A 17,544-nucleotide genomic window follows, 5' to 3' on the forward strand; every position below is an offset into this window, starting at 1 on the left:
TACCAGCCCATCTGCTGTGAATCAAACAAAGAAATTATTGAATTAGCAAGTGTTCTCATAAATAGCAGTGTAAACAGTTAAATAGTAATGGAGATAATGGGCATCATTTGTGTGTGTGTGTGTGTGTGAGACCACAGTGGTGGTGCCTTAGAGTTTTCTCATATTAAGGAAATACCTATTCATTCTTATTTCCTCATATGTTTTTGTTAGAATTGGGTTTTGAATTTTCTTAAAGCCCACTTTGAGAAATTTTTTTTAAATTAACATCTATTGAGATAATCACTTGATTTTTCTCCTGAGATCTATTAGTAGAGCAAATTATATTAATAGATTTTGTAAGATTAAGCCATTCTAGCATTCTTGGCATAAACCCCACAGTCTGTTTCCAGAGCTTAATTTCTTTATTTTAGTACTTCCTAGTTTAGTTTCAAAGATTTGATATACTTAATATGGAAGTGTAGTAAATCATGTAAGTTAGTATTTTTATTACTTGCCAAAACAATGTTTTGGTGAATGAGTTTAGAGGGAGAGATCATTACGGGAAGAAAATGCCTTTTGAAAGAGCAAGGACCACTACTAACTGTGACATCATGAGCATCAGCCATACCATGGCAGTACTTGCCATAGCCTATTTCTACTAGCTGTTTATCTTGGGGAGTTTACTTACACCAGAGTCTTCACTTTTCAATATTTCATCAGCATAAGTTGTAGTCAGTTGATCACAAACTAAAGAAATGCTAGAAAATCTCAAATGATGGAGCAATTGCTGCATTATGACAAATGGGAAGCCTACAAAATAAAATAAAATAAAAGGGCAGAATGGCAAGTTGTTTGTTTTTACAAAGGGAAACAAAATTCATATACTTCCATTAGGGAGAGGATTTGAGTTCATATATTGTTTCATAACCTTGTTTATGTTAGAAGTTATTCTAAAATGTTATTGTCAGACATAGAGTATCCCATATGATTTAAAAATCTTAGAGATTGTCAAAGATATTTACTTAGTTTACACAAATGAAATGATAGAGTTGTAAATCCAACCTCCTTTTTGCGAGTTGCGACTGAGGTCCAGGCTATGTAAAGCTGTATTTGCCTGTTTAGGATCTTGTCTTTCAAAAAATGCATTTGGAGATGTTTACACTGCTATTTATGGGACCAATTGCTATTTCAGTAATTTCTTTATGGTTCTATAACTACAGATTGATTCACAGCTTATGGGCTGATATTCTTAATGTGTACAAAATAGCCATGTTGAGATGGGAAGTATTTAAAAAATTTTTTTCTCACCATTGAGTTTTCTCTTTAGATATGTCGGTTGAAGAAATTTTCTTAGTTCTTTCTAATTTTTGAATATATTTGATTAATAACATATTTTATTATAACTGTGTTAGAGTAAACATAATAAATTGAAAGTTGTCTCTTCTCATTTTCTTTAGCATGTTACACCAGACAGCTATATTCCATGCCTTGCAGACCTGTGCAAAGCACTGTGGGAAGTTATGCTCAGCTATTATAGGACTATGGAATGGCACGAAAAGCATGACAACGAGGATACTGCTTCAGCTTCTGGTAGGAAAATATTTTTATTTTATTTTAAGAATTGAACTATAAATATCCCACATTACTGGAGTAAGAAGAAAGGAAAGGGCCAGGAATGCCTTTGGGATTTCAAGGATTACAGTGACCATAGGCTAAATATTGAGCAAATAAAATGATTCAGCTGCTTCAAATGTTCTATTACATTTGGAGAGTAACTGGGCCAAAGGACTTTTTAAGTGGCACATAGTGCCAGTTTACAGAAGTGTGTGCTGATGGCTTTAGGACTGAATTTAGTTTATTATTAGTTGCAAACTAGATAAGACATTGGTCTGTCTAAATTTACTCTGAGATTAATGCTAGATGGTCAATATTAATCTATTTGGCCAATTTTCAAGTTGCAGTAATAAAGCTAGGTTCTAAGAATCAATAATTATATTGATACTTTCCTTCCTGAAAATGAAGCAAGACTAGAATTTCATTTTAAAAATGATGTCTTAAAATATTAATCTTTGAATGGAAAATATAACTTTAAATGACTTTGGTATAGTCAGCTAAATAATAAAGAACAAGTCTTTGAAAAATTATTGTATTTATTAATCATTCTATTTAAATTGCTTCATGAAATAATTATATATCTTAAGTGATTATCCTTGAACAGTAGCTGAGATTAAATATTCAGAATACTTATAAAAACAGTAAATGATTTTATCAGCGTTTTGTTTAATACGGACAAAATAAATTATACTGCACATCTTTTTTTTTTTTTGTATTACATACAATTTATTGTAGCTATTCAATCAAATTAGTAACTTCCAGTTTCTTAGGTGCTTATTTTCTGTTGTTGGGTGAGTGGACAACACACCCAAATCTCACTGTTTGATTAAACGTTTTGGTAGTTTAGAAGGCGTTAGTTTAATCTTTGTATTGACTTACAAAGCTTGTAAATATAGAAAACAAAATAAGAGGAAAATTATATGAATGGATTTTTATCCATTTAGAATTATTATTGGGGAGAGTAAAGGAAGGGAGAGAAAGAGGAGAAGGCAGAGAGAAGGATGGACACATAGCCAGGATTCCAGGTCAGACTATTTTTACCCAAACCTTATACTCTTACCCTGTACTACCTCTGGGACCATGGGCTCTGCAATCTGAGAGCCCTGGCTTCAAGTTTTCACTTCCGTTTACCAAAGGTGAGAACTTGAAGACACTGCTTATTTTTTCCACTCTTCAGTTTGCTCCTAAAAATGATCAGTTAAAAAGCAAAGCAAAACCAAACCAAACACTTAAAGAGTAGTAACACATGTACCCTGCAGGGTCATTGTAGAGTTTGGACAGCATGTAAGGTACTTACATTGGTGGTGGTTAATATGATGAAAGGAAATGGATCAAGAGATAATATAATAATAGTGAAATACCTGGAGCCTGTTAAGACATATTTGCTTTTCTAGTACATTATTCAAGGAGAAACCAAAGAAAAAGTTTGGAATAGAATTAAGACATATTTTAGATATCAGAATTTAGGTGAATGTTATCTATTTATTCATCATGGTAAAGCTTGCTTTTTGCTTTAGGCCGATAGTTTACATTCACTGGAGTACTGAGTCAAACTTAAAACTCTATTTGATGCTTATTACTCAACCCTCTTTGCTAAAATTTCTTCACCCTAATATGTATGTTTTATGGCACTATCAAGTGCTCAAGCAGTCAGCTGGTAGTATCTAGGACTGTAAAATGTTATTTGTTCACCTGAAATTAATCATATTATATTCAGGAATAAAATTGTAGAAATTAGTAAATTGAAAATTACTCTTCATGGAACTTCATAAAACTGAAGAGGACTCTAGACTTTATCTGCTGTATCTCTTTAATGATAATATTTGATATTGTTTGGTAACCTAATACTTTAATATTCTAAGATAAAGCTCTAAAGCTGTAGTTCAGGTGCACTGCTTTAGGCTGCTGGATCCCTAACAGCCATACCATGCGTGTAATAATAAGGCTTATGTTTTAGGAGTGCTCAGAGGCAAACTAGTCATGTATCTATGTATCTGAGGCCTGGCATTTCCAAGGACCTTTTACTAGTTATCAGTGGACACCTTCCCAACCTGAGACAAGATGATAACATACTTGCTTAGGTGTTCTGCACAGGATATTCACACAAAAGCTTCGTCTTTTTAATATAAATGTGTATGTGTATTTTTCAGTTGTCTTTAGGGGGAGATTGGAGGCAGATCACTGATCTTACCTATTAAACTAGACCTTGTTAAATTATTTATCTAGAGTGGATAAAACTATTATTCATCATGAAAAATATAAAATATATGCATTATCACCTCTGCCTGAGCTGTTAATGTAGACTGCCCTCTTAGCATGCATGTTAATTGATAATTTGGTTAATTGGTCCTGTAATGCCCTTCTCACAGCCTTTTACATGGTCTTGCAGTAGGCAGTATTAAGAACCTGGTCTTTGGGCCCACACTGACTCAGGTAGAATCCCAGCCTCAGTCACATATGATCTCAGTGGTCTTAGGTATAGTTAGCATTTCATAGTCTAAGTTTATTTATCTTACCAAATGGATTTACTTCTAATACCTATTGTTTGACGTTGTTTTGATTGTATAAATATCAAACATATTTTCTGTATCTTACATAGACTTACAATGTATGAGAAGCCAAATAGAAAATATTTGGGAAACAAATACAAATTGGATTAAATCTAAAAATATTTATGTCTTTTATTTTCAGAAGGGAGTAATATGATAGGTACTGAAGAAACTAATTTTGATCGTGGCTACATAAAAAAGAAATTAGAACATGGACTTACACGAATATGGCAGGTTTGGTTTTTTTAATATTATTTTTTTCGCAGAAGCAATATAAATGTCACGTCAAAGTTGTTTTAGAAATTCATTTTTAAGTTTTCTATATGTGTGTTCTTTGCAGATTTAATCATATGTTTCTGTTTGGAATTAGGCTATCATTTAATTTCTGTAATGTATTTGATGATTGTATATGCACTTAAGTGGCAGGAAAAAAAAAAGACTTTTAATTTGAAAATCTCCATTGGAAATATTCATATATGCCTTGAGGACGTTTTTTGTTTTAAAGGCCTAGAGAATTTCCACTATCGTAAAGAAATGTATGTTTTCTCAGTGAGATGTTCTGTTTATTTTTATTTCATTTTTCTATATTTTCTTAATTTTTTTTTTCTGTTAATTTTAGAAAAGGAGTAACTAGGTAGCATACTTAGGTCAGATTATAGCTCAGAATGAACAATTTGTTTTTTTTTCTCAGTCAGTGATCTTCGTGCCTTGAGGGAATCTTACATGCTTATTGGCTGAATATATCTGGTTTTAGCCCATTTGGGCTCCTATAACAAAATATTCTATACTGGATCGTTTATAAACACAAAAGTTTATTTCTCAGAATTCTAAAGGCTGGAAGTCAAGAGAGCAGGGTACCAGCGTTGTTGGAAGGGGCTGCTTCCTAGTTCATAGACATTGTCTTGCTATATCCTCAAATAGTGGAAGGGATGAGGGAGCCCTCTGGGGTCCCTTCTGTAGGGGAACTAATGCCATTAATGATGGCTCTACCTTCTTGATTTAATCACCTCACAAAGTCCCCACTTTCTAATATATTATCACCTTGGAGGTTAGAATTTCAGTATAGGAATTTTGGGTAGACACAAACATTCAGTCCATAGCAGTATCTTATTAAGTTTTTCTTTGCAATTTAGTAGCTCAGTTGTTATAATCAGATAATTTGTTACTTCTTAGATCACAGTGTAATTTCTTTAAGATAACTTACTCTTTTTGGACTTCTTTGAACCCTGGAAGACTATAGACCCTTTGGCCATGTTATGGTCTTTTAAAATGTATTTTTGATTTTTCTAATGAGGCTTATCTTTATTTTGACCATCTTTTTTTTCTTTATATTTATTTATTTATTATTTTTTGAGGCAGGGTCTCATGTTGTCACCCAGGCTGGAGTGTGGTGGCAGAATCATGGCCTAGTGTAGCCTCGACCTCTTGCGCTCAGGGGATCTTTCTGCCTCAGCCTCCTGAGTAGCTGGGACAGACATGCACCACCATGACTAATTTTCTTAAATTATTATTTGTGGACATGGGGTCTTGTTATGTTGCCCCAGACTGGACTTGAACTCCTGGGCCCAAGTGATATTCCTGCCTTGGCCTCCCAAAGTGCTGGGATTATAGGCGTGAGCCACAATGCCCAGCTTGACAATCTTTTATAGAATGTGTTTTGAAAAAAATTGTTTAGGAAAATTTATTTTGAAAATGTAAATTTCTTCATGAATCAGTATTTATAATTTAGTGCTCTTCTATTTTTGATAATTTTGTATTGATATACTATTTGATTTTGTACTTTAGTATTTGAAATTTATGTGGTGGTTGTAAGAGATTTGACATATATTTTTCTCATTTGACTATATTAAACTCATATAACCATATTAAACATTTATTAAAATTAAATAAATATTTAATGTATCATTGTGGATTTAGGCTGACTTTTTTCTGAATATTAATGCATAAAAAGAAAGGAAAATCTTAATAGTTATTGAATATACACCCAGGGTCAGATATGATTTGTTTCTGACTTAGTCTCCCAGTAGGCTTTAATTGTACTTAGTTAAAATTTTAAAATCTATGATAGAATTTCTGGTAATTCAATGTACTTGGAAATACTGACTTGACACTTTATGTAGCTAGTTTCCATTCAGTTTGGCAACCTGATGGCATTTCTGATATAGGAAATGGGATTGTCTCTATTATATCTCCCTTAAGGATGTTGGCTATTGGCCTAAATAGATATTCATTAACAAATTTGGAATATATTCCTGTCTCATTTTAATCTGGAACTATAGAGTAAACGGTTCTGATAACTTATTTTCTATATTTTGAGTTTGCTTGATTTTTTTTTCTTTTTCTTACAGGATGTTCAGCTAAAAGTAAAAACCTACTTGCTTGGAACCGATTTGTCTATATTCAAATATGATGATTTCATCTTTGTTTTGGACATAATCAGCAGGTAGTGTTTAAGATCTTGTCTTATTCTTTAGTTTGAGTGATTCAACCATGATAATCAAAGAAATCATGAACTAGTGAGCTCTCATCTATAACTTCTTTATGGAAATGAAAATAATTTTTGCTGCTAAGTTTGTGAGTGTATTTAAATATTTCTGCTCTTTGGATGTTTGTAAACCTTTATGAATTTGTGATCTTTATAATTTTTTCACATATCCAAATTTTAGTGATTTTTTTTAGTCTTTGAAGAAAGAGAACCCGCACTTCTTTTTCTCTGTAAGGATGTTGCTGAAATTTACTGAAACCTTTTTATCCAACTAGGTTGATGCAAGTTGGAGAAGAATTTTGTGGTAGCAAGTCTGAAGTTTTACAGGAATCTATTAGAAAACAAAGTGTCAATTATTTCAAGAATTACCATAGGTAAGAACTCTAATAAAATATGAATGGACTTATTTAGGTAATGAGAATACTTTTGTCTAATACTTAATCTTGTAGCATTAATTGATTTTAAACAATTACTTTTGAATTTGAATGTGTTGTAGCTTTTTTAAGATGGCTAAGGATTTTTTTAACCAAAACATGATGAAATGTTCTCATTACATATTCATTGTACATTTTAAAATATTCTTTGTCTTGAGGGGCTTAAAATATTGAACTGATTTCTTTATGAGTAAAACATGATTATTAGATCAAGGTTCACAGAAAGAATTTGGCTGCTGTTCCGTATCTGCATACATATGCGTGTGCTTATAAGGAAGTTAAATCAGTAGAGGCAGTGCTCAGTGAGGGGGTGCTTGAGAGTATCTATCTTTTGGAAGTAAGAAGGCTTCTACAGGAGAGGATGTGATATTCAGAATTTCACTATAAAGCCAAATTTGTATACTTCATTGCTTTGCAAAACAATCACTGCTAATATTTAAAAGAGTGACTAGGAATGATTTGGGTAGAGGAGGAAGGTGGGAAAGAATGTTCATAATAGCGGTGTGATTATATGCTTACAGCAGCAGTAAATTGAAGGAAGGGAGAGCTAACATTAGATTTTTCTTGATATAAGCTAGACCCCAAGTTGTATCCCTTACATGTATTTTGTCCTTTGAGTTGAGTTTCATGTTACTTTTTATTCTGAACTTTTAGTTTTTACAATTGAATTTAGGTTTTGATTTCCTTGTTGTTTGGTGCCAGAGAGAGTCATGATTTGAAATTCTGCTTTTGCTCCTTGTTCATAGTCAACACCTGCTCACAGTGATATATGCCGTGTCAAAAGAGAGATGACTGAACACCCAACCACTGATTAATTATTAAATATATTTGAATACAAGTTGTCCGTGTTAATTGTAAACAAGTAAATTGTTTGAAAAAGATTTAAGTTGAACTATACCAAAGCAAAGCCTGTGAGTTTCACAACTGAGAGTGTTTAAACATTTTTAAAAACTTAATTGAATAAACCTCAGGGAAACAGTGGGAAGGGACCAACAGGAAACCCTAACACTGCCTTTATTTATGACTTCCTTGTCTGCTAAAACTTAAGCCCTGACTAAATGAAAAGGCTGGCGCTATAAACATTCCTGTATAGAAGGGGGAGGGGCCTGTTAATCATGGATAGGGAAATAAAATGGAAGCACAGAGGAGCCAGAAGCCTCACTTTCCTTGCAGTATGAAGGCACACCAAATGTCTCTCTTCCCAGAGATTGCTTCATATCCAACATGACAACTGGGATCACTTTTGGTGTTCCTAGCATCTAGGATGTGTGTACAATATAAAAACACTGATTTATTTAGTGGCTTCCATTCTGCATTCTGTTTTACTTATTATCAAAAGGTGTCTGTCATCTGTAGCAACTAGCTAGGGTCATTTTGACCATGATGGAAATTCCTCAGAGTTCATATTAATGAAATTAGAGAATACAGAAATGAATCACTTAAATCTTCCCCAAACACTCAACATTTTAAAGAACTTCTCTTAGAAACATTTGTGAGACTTATTTCTCATTGATGTGGCTGTGCTATACTATTAGAAGTAAAGCTGGGTTGAGTAATAGTAGACTTGGGTTCTTGTCCCATTTTTTGCTGCTTACCAACTGTCTGATATTGGCAAATCATTTAACCTCTCTGGCCTGTGATTCTATGAATTGTAAAATGAAGTGGCCAGATTAAAAGGTCTCCATAAGTGTTGCCTAGACATCTTGACCTGTTTTCTTGCAGTATTGTATATTGTAAAAATTGGGGCAGGTTAAACAGCAAAGATTTAATTATTACTTAGTATTCTTCTTTTTCCCTAGTATTTAAACAGAAGTTTAAGGTAGTCTAGTTTCTATCCGGTCTGTAGTCATTTTTGCTCTGACAGTTGCATCGGGAAAATTACGATGGAAGTCATTTCGTAAAGTTGGTGCAAACCATCAACGTGTTCTAAGGTACATTTATTTCTTTACAAAACAAGGTAAACTTGACAGGAACTTTAGAAATGTTACTAGTGTCCATACATTGAATTGACTAAAGTCATTACATTAGCCAGTGATGAATCTAAATCTGCAAAATCCCAATTTAATATTCCCTTTGCCAATCATACTAAATAAATACTGAAAAACTGTATGGAACATGGTGAAATATAGATGAAGTGTTTTCTTATTTTGCTAATAGAAGTGTTTAAATGTGCATACAGTTTGTTTCATGGTCCTCTCCTGCCAAATAGAGCTCTTGAGGATGAAGAAATTCTTGAACCAACTTATTCTGACTTTGAGTCCATTTAAGCTATTGGTTTGAAGTTACAGGGATAATAAAAAGACAAAAATAGGAGCAGTTTCTTTTTGGTGGAGCATCTACTTATGAAATGTATTAATGTTAGTTGTGGTAGTCGTATAAAAGTTTGCATTCCACTACCTTTTTCTAGGATAAAACTGTATGAACACATGAGGGAACACAGCCTCTATTATTGCTTCTACTTCTCAAAAGTATAAGTTTTATTTCCCCCCATTTTTTTAAATATTCAGATACTAAGTTTATATACACCCAAAGAACACTGTTCTGTCAGATGTTGGAGAATTTCTAAAAGCATAAATATGCTAATTTAAACATTAATGACATAAAAATTATAGAGCAATGTATAGTTGTCAAAATATTCTGTTTAATAAGTACATTTTATTTTGTAATTACTCTAGTAATCAAAGCTTATAAAATGTTTTCAAGGATCCTAAAGTTGCATTGACTGGTGTTAGAAGAGAGAAGTCACCTATCTTTTTAGAAGAATATACAACAAAGTAGATGAAATAAACAAATTCCTTATAAAGCCAACTTAACGAGCTCACAAAACAAAATATAGAAAATATGAATAGTCCCATGTCTTTTGAAGAAATTATATCTGGGCTTCAAAACATTTCCATAAAGAAATCTCCAGGCCTGCTGATGTCTCTGGTAAATTCTACCAAACCTTAAAGGAGAAAACAATACCAACACAACTCTTTCATAAAATAGAGAAAGAGGGAATGTTTTATAACTTATTTTATGAGGCCAGCATAGCATTTATACCAAAGCATAACAAGAGGACATTATAAAAGGAAAATGACAGACTAGTATCTCATAAGAACATAGATGCAACATCCTAAACAAAATATTGACAAATTTAATTCAGTGATACCTAAAAAGGTTAATATGCTGTGAACAGGTAGGATTTATTATAGGAGAGCGTGAGTTGGCTAAACATTAAATAAATTAAGAAATTTAATTTACCAATTGACAGAATACAGGAAAATATCATAGTTATTATTTTAATAGATGGAGAAAATAATTTTGATAAAAATTCTATGCCAGTTCATGATTTTGAGAAATTGTGTTTTTGTGTAATTTTAACTTTCTTTCTAATTATGTTCTCATATTTAAAGTGTGCCCTTTGTTAACAGCTTATCAAGTTTGGTCTCGTTTTGTTGTTGTTGATGTTGTTTTACTAGTTGAGAAAAATATATATAGTATAAAAAGTAAAAATATATATGATCGATCCAAAAAATGCAGAAAGAGAAAATTTCTTTAAAATATTTAACATTTTTATATATCAAACAGCAATATGATGGGTTTAAACCTATTAATAATTATGTCAATAAATACATTAAATGTAAATGGAAAAAGTTATATGAAAGCATAACAATTGTCAGACAAGATTTTGAAAGAACATTAGGGGCCGGGCGCAGTGGCTCACGCCTGTAATCCCAGCACTTTGGAAGGCCAAGGCGAATGGATCACGAGGTCAAGAGTTCAAGACCAGCCTGGCCAAGATGGTGAAACTCGGTCTGTACTAGAAATACAAAAAAATTAGCTGGGCATGGTGGCAGGTGCCTGTAATCCCAGCTACTCCGGAGGCCGAGGCAGGAGAATCATGTGAATCTGTGCGGCAGAGGTTGCAGTGAGCCAAGATCACACCACTGCACTCCAGCCTGGGCGACAGAGTGAGACTCTGAGTCGAAAAAAAAAAAATACATTCTTGTAATGGTTACCACCAACATTTCAATATGCACTTATGTTCTACTGTAGTCTACCTTAGGTGGTATACTTCCAGAATAATGCAGGAACCAACTTTGTAACTGCATTTACCTTCTGTTACCTTTTTGGTGTTTTGTCTTATACTTTTACTTCATATGTTATTTTGCATACATTTTTTATGCCTAGGGTTGAATGTGCTTCTTCAATCTGGGTTGTACCTTTTATCATTGTATTAGTTTTAAATTACTGTGTAATAAATACCACAAACCTGTCTGGAAGAGACAGGAAGCAGATTATCCCCTAGGGCCTCCAGAGAGTGGAGCTCTGCTAACACCTTGATTTCAACCCACTGATACTGATTTTCAGGCTCTGGCCTCTAGAACTGTGAGAGAATAAATTTCTGCTTGTTTAAGTCACCTAGTTTGTGGTAATTTGTTACAGCAGCCACAGGAAACTAATATAGAGTAGAATTACTGGGTCCTGTGGTAACTCTCTCTGTTTAACATTTTGAGGAACTGAATCACACTTTTTTCCAAAGTCATGATACATTTTACGTTCCTACTAATACTGTATGAGGGTTCCAATGTCTCCAAAACCTTGTCACCACCGGTTGTTTTCTGTCTCTGATTATGGCTGTCCTAGTAGGCATGAAGTGGTATCTTATTATGTTTTGGGTTTGCATTTCCCTGGTAACTAATGATGTTTAGCAGCTTTTAAGGTGCTCATTGGCCTTTTGTATATCTTCTTTACAGAAATGTTTGTTCAAAGCTTCCATCCATTTTGAATTGGGTTGTTTTTTATCGTTGAGTTGTCAAGTTTTGTACGTTTAGTTCTTACCTTAGGACTGTGATCCACTTGAGGTAATTTTTGTATGTGGTATGAGCTATGAGCACAATCACCTTTGGGAATTCTTGGCCATTATGTCTTCAAATATTGCTTTTGTTTATTCTCTGTCCTTTCCATCCAATTGCCTGCATAATAAATGTTTTGACTATCTCACATATCTCTTATGATCTTTTGTTTCTTCCTTTTTTTTTTTCAAATTTTTGCTTCAGTTTAGATATTTTCTATTGATCTTTGAGTTCATGAATGCCGTCTTCAGCCACCCCTAGACTGCTGTTTTACTTATCCAGTTTTTAATTGGAAGTGTATTTTGCAGTTCCTGAATGTCTATTTGATTCTTTGTTTTTCTTATTGCAGTTATTTGAAATTCTCTTTTCTATCAATTTTATACATTTTTTTCTATTTTATTTAACTTATAATAATTGTTTTAAAGTCCTTGTCTGTTAACTTTAGTATTTGGAGCAATTCCTGATTTTTACAGATTCATGTATTTATTGTCTCTTTATTTTGAATCTGTGGATTTAAAAAAATCTAGATTTCATTTTTAGCGTGATACTAACAACTTGTGGTAGAAAGAGGAAGAACAGGGCAGGCACTGGCCCTTTTTTCAACTGAAAATAAAGTTTGTTTTTCTGGGGCTGCCTATATCATGTGCTGATTACTCAGGATAGACAGCAAGAACAATAGCATTAAAGAAAGAAGAGATCAGTATGGCATAAGTGATTAGTGGAATGTCAAATATATATGTGTCTTACCTGCTCACGTAATTTGTAAATGCTTTGTAGAGACAGGCACTGAGCTAAATGTTTTCAGAAAGTGATAATTATCTTGCTATTGTGGCTTTACTAGGTATGGCTCAGATCTGTGCTGTTTAATGCAACGTGTTAGTATTTATGATCTCATATAATCTGTAAATTTTTCTTTATGTTTTAGCATCGATATATGATCAGCTAAGGATATTTATGTGAGTTGGAGACAAGCTTTTAATTTAGTCCCCTAATAAAATTGTCATTTCCTATGCATTACTTTTGCAATATAGTAAAAATATTTAGTTTAGTAGCATTTGAGATAGTTTTTCTGTCAAGGATGATAAGATACTAACTAACAAAAGTAAACATTTCTGTCTACTGTATTAATCCCAGTGGGTTCTCAAAGTTGATTATGATCATGACATTAATCCTATAATTATTTGTATTGTACATTATTTCCTCAATTCTTGTGTGCAGTGTACTTTTCTCACTTTTTGGAGTGTTCATTTTCTTTTTTTAAGAACACGGCTTGATGAACTGAGAATGTTCTTAGAGAATGAGACTTGGGAACTTTGTCCTGTTAAGTCAAATTTCAGCATCTTGCAACTTCATGTAAGTGTTTCTTAAGAACAAAGAAATCTGTCATTTAGTCATCTTTTTTACCCTTTTCCTTTGCAAAAAAAGTCCGCAAATATATGAAAACATTTATAAAATAAATTAAGGAGCAGTTTCTTATCTTCCTTCCTTGAAAGTCATTAGTAGCCAGCCTCTTTTACAGGAATGACCCTTTTATGGTTGTGAAAAATCAGTCTTCTTTTATAAAATTCAGTTTACATACTTCAGGAAATCTCTTTTGCCTAAAAAGAGTTACAGTTAAAGTGATATTTTTTGTTTGTTTTGAATTCCGAAAAGGGCTGACTGCGGTATTTAAATTTTGCAAATAATTAATTAGCTATATTTTGGCATAGTTTAATACATATACAAATATAATACAAATAATTATATTTATAGAATTTTTTCATTTCTTAAAGGGACTAGTAGGTTCTTAATTTGTGCTGCAATTCTTAAATTTGCCTGTAATGAAAAAATGCCTCAGATATAAAAGAGGCACTTATAAAAAATACTCTTAACTAATTTGTATTAGTTAATCAGTTCCTCAAATACTTACAGAATAAGCAGTCTGCAAAAAAATATTTAATTCGTTTGATTTTTCCCTTGGTTGAAACACATTGTAGATAAATATTCCTGTGTGAAAGATTGTGTTCTGCAAATACCAAGTGTCAAAATGCAGTGCGTATAGTTAGATTCTTGTTCAGAAAGTACGGGGTCTTTAGTTTTTGCCTTTGGAAGGAATAGCTTTCTAGAAAGCAATTTTCTTACTCTGGATAAATGTACAGAATACATAATTAGAAGTTTTTTTTGATAGGGATTGATTGTCTTTATGCTCATATTGTACAATAGCTTCTTATCCAGTTTCATTATATTGTTTTTCTATTATAGAAATATTGAAAACACTGGAACATAGTGATTATTAAATGCTTTAAAGACAGCAGAATTAATGTTAATGTTAATTAGTATTAACATAACCATTAACATTAAATTAACATAGGATTTACGAATTCTCAAAGATTTAAGGTAATTCCTTAACATTATTTAGAATTCTAAGTTTAACGTCCATTTTAGAATATCTATTAAATAATTTTATTTGAACTCCTTTTTAACCATCAGACTGTGTGTGTGTGTTGTGACATTATCACACTTAGTATAATTGTAAGACATGTTTTTTAAAAAAGGCATGTTGAAGCATTCCCATCTAGGTGAACATTATCTCCTTTAAAGTAGTTACCTTGAAAACTATTCACAACTTAGTGTTCACCTGACATGCATTCCTGTGGATTGGATTTTCTAAAAATTAGTCTCGTTGATGTATATTCACTCCTTGTTTAGAATTATAAAAATAATGGCATGATTCTTAGGCATTATTAATGTATATGATTAAATGTATAGTTGAAATGTAAAAGGAAAATAAACACATATATTATTTAATACAACAAGTCAATGTACCTTTCAAGAATTTTAAGAATACCTTTCAAGAATATCATTGAAATTTATATTTGGGATTTAAATATTGGGATTATTTTGTTTAGAGAAAAGAAATATTTGTTAAATTTTGTGATAAATCATTAAATCAAGATTTTTGTAATTCAAAGGAACTTTAGAGATTATTCCCGCTTTTCCTGTAATTAGCTGTGTGAGGTTGAACTTTGCACTGAATCCCTTCAAACTGCCTCAGTTTCCTCATGTGGTTAATGCATGATTTAGACTAGGTCTTACAACTCTTTAGCTTTGCTAGGAGTAGAGGACACATCTTATGACTTTGGCATATATGTTCGTGTTGTCTGTTTCTTGGTATATAGAGAAAAGTAAATGAAAGTTTGTAGGCATCAATGTAACACGTATACACTTCATACTTTGTTTCTGATGTATTTGTATAGAATATCTTAAGTGGTGCCAACATATGAAAAAGCATAGTGTTCTACTTTAACAATTAGTTTTCATAAATGACTTTATTGATTAGGATTTTTGCTGTTCTGTTAAAAGAAGACATCATTCAGATTTCTTAAGCTATTTTAAAAAATAATCTCTGCAGTTTCTTAAAGGAAGCCGAAAGTAGTTTGATGCAGATGATACTGTTTTAAGTGATATCATTCACTGAGTCGTCTTTAGGAAAACCTTTAGACATGTATTTCTAAGTGTGTACTTTTAGATAACTTGAAAGATTTAAAAGTCAATAACTTGAAGATCAAGATGTTGTTTTTCTGCTAACTCTACATTTATATTGAGGGATTCAGTTTATGTATTAGAATTTTATTGTTGCTAAAAGGTATCTGGCTCCTTTTTTAACATCTAGGAATTTAAATTCATGGAACAGTCTCGCTCCCCATCAGTTTCACCTAGTAAGCAGCCAGTCTCAACTTCTTCAAAAACAGTGACCTTGTTTGAGCAGTACTGTAGTGGTGGGAATCCATTTGAAATTCAGGCCAACCACAAAGATGAAGAAACAGAAGATGTCTTAGCTTCTAATGGGGTATGTGGTGTATGTGAAACATAAGTGAGATTTTTTTAGTTTAAAACTGTTCTACTCAATGAGCAAGGCAATTTACTACATTGGCTATGAATTATTATTAAAGAAGATATCCATTTACTACCCATTTATGTATCCATTTACTACCACCCTGCCTACCTATATACTTAATGTATCTATGATATTGCATTTATAGGTAATGACTTTACAATATGCTTTGTTGACCTTGTCCTCTTGAATAGTAAATTTTCCCTTTTTGTTTGCTTTATGTTCTTATTACATGATGTTCTTATCAGGTTGCTAATCAAATAGTAGTGTAATTTCTTCACTGAATATTTATGTGATATATTATGTGAATATGATGTGATATATTGTGAGATGAGTGAGGGAATGGATATCATCTACCCTTTTTCTCTTTATGGGTCACAGATTCCTTTTGTTCTATGTCCCTTTATCTAAGAGAAAGTGGTAATGTCTTGCTTAATTGCCTGGCAGGGATTTTTTTTTGAGATTTAGAAGTACAATATTTTAACAACACTTTTTAGGACCTCAAAATCAATATCAACTAGATGTAGTATGAATTAGTGTAAAGGATTTGAAGGCAAATAATGAATACCATCTTTATTATTTATCAGCTGTGTGGTCGTTGGCAAATTATTTTAACTTTGTGACCCTCAGTTTCTCCATATTTACAGTGAGAGGAATGCTTGCTTCACAGCTACCTGCATGGTATTTTCATAGTATTTTACTTGACTTCATAAGTTATTTGATGGTTTCTTCTGATCTTCATAATTCCCATAATGACCCAATATGATTTTTATTTTTGATTGATGAAGCTAAAGTGAAAACCATTCAGATGTGACAAAAATATGTTGAAGGATTTGTCTTTATATTTTATGTTAGTTTTAGGATTTATTTTTCATTTGGTGAAGATGAAATTCATGAAGTTTAAATTGTTTCATAGTAAGCCATATTTAAAATTATGATTCAGTGATTCTTTGTGACATTTTGCCTCTGTGAAATTGACTAAACTGAGAGGAATTTAAAGTCATTCCAATTATTTTGGAATAATATATCTCTCTATAAAAGTGATTCACTAACTAAAACTTACATAGCATTTGATTCCCATTATTTGCAGCAGTGTGTTCTATAAAGTTGCTGTGAATACTGATTTAGCAAATACTCAACCATTACTCCCAGAGCAAATATAAGATTAGGTTCCTATAAGCCTCTGGTTACAACATATTTATCAGCCCATCAGTACATAATCTGAATTCATAGTCAACAACGCCATAACTCTTGCCTAAATGAAGCTTATCAGACACACATATTTTGTTTCTAAGGCACATCACAGCCTTCTTGTACTTGGAAACACTAGACAGCACTTCAGGGCTACACTTGTGGTGGCATTCTAAACAGTTAAATCACCAACAAAAAGCACAAAAATACAAAGCACTTGGCACTAAATAGGTCATGAAAAGGAAATTTGTTTATAGTATGAGAGCCTAAGCAAGAAGACAGAGCATGCTTTGTATTCAGCTGGGAACATGCATGTTGGATGGCTCAAACTTTTCACTGTTCTGCACATTTATGAATGACTCCAGAAATATCGGAAGTGTTGACTTTAGGGTTACAAATAAATTTCAGTGAGCAGGCAAATTTGCGAACACTGAATCCTCAAATAATGGGTATCTATGATACGATGTGGTCACAAAACTCTGTTGTTGTAATCAGGACATCCTAGTTTGTGTAGAATACCTTTCTCCATAGCATCAGGATCACATTGTGTATAAATATAAAGGAGTACCTGTAAGGCTTG

The 17,544-nt window shown here is 32.6% G+C and overlaps 1 protein-coding gene across 2 annotated transcripts in view; it reads left to right on the forward strand.

Annotated features, from left to right (window-relative positions):
- The window catches only part of VPS50 (VPS50 subunit of EARP/GARPII complex), a 125,195-nt gene that overhangs the window by 64,133 nt on the left and 43,518 nt on the right, over positions 1-17,544 (forward strand). For both annotated transcript variants that reach the window (XM_030932465.1, XM_010353153.2), the window contains 6 exons: positions 1,437-1,569; positions 4,285-4,376; positions 6,491-6,585; positions 6,903-7,001; positions 13,162-13,252; positions 15,552-15,728. In XM_030932465.1, the coding sequence (XP_030788325.1) occupies positions 1,437-1,569; positions 4,285-4,376; positions 6,491-6,585; positions 6,903-7,001; positions 13,162-13,252; positions 15,552-15,728 (687 nt within the window). The remainder of the gene's footprint in view (positions 1-1,436; positions 1,570-4,284; positions 4,377-6,490; positions 6,586-6,902; positions 7,002-13,161; positions 13,253-15,551; positions 15,729-17,544) is intronic.

Source organism: Rhinopithecus roxellana, chromosome 6 (assembly GCF_007565055.1).
Source record: "Rhinopithecus roxellana isolate Shanxi Qingling chromosome 6, ASM756505v1, whole genome shotgun sequence".
Lineage (NCBI taxonomy): Eukaryota > Metazoa > Chordata > Mammalia > Primates > Cercopithecidae > Rhinopithecus > Rhinopithecus roxellana.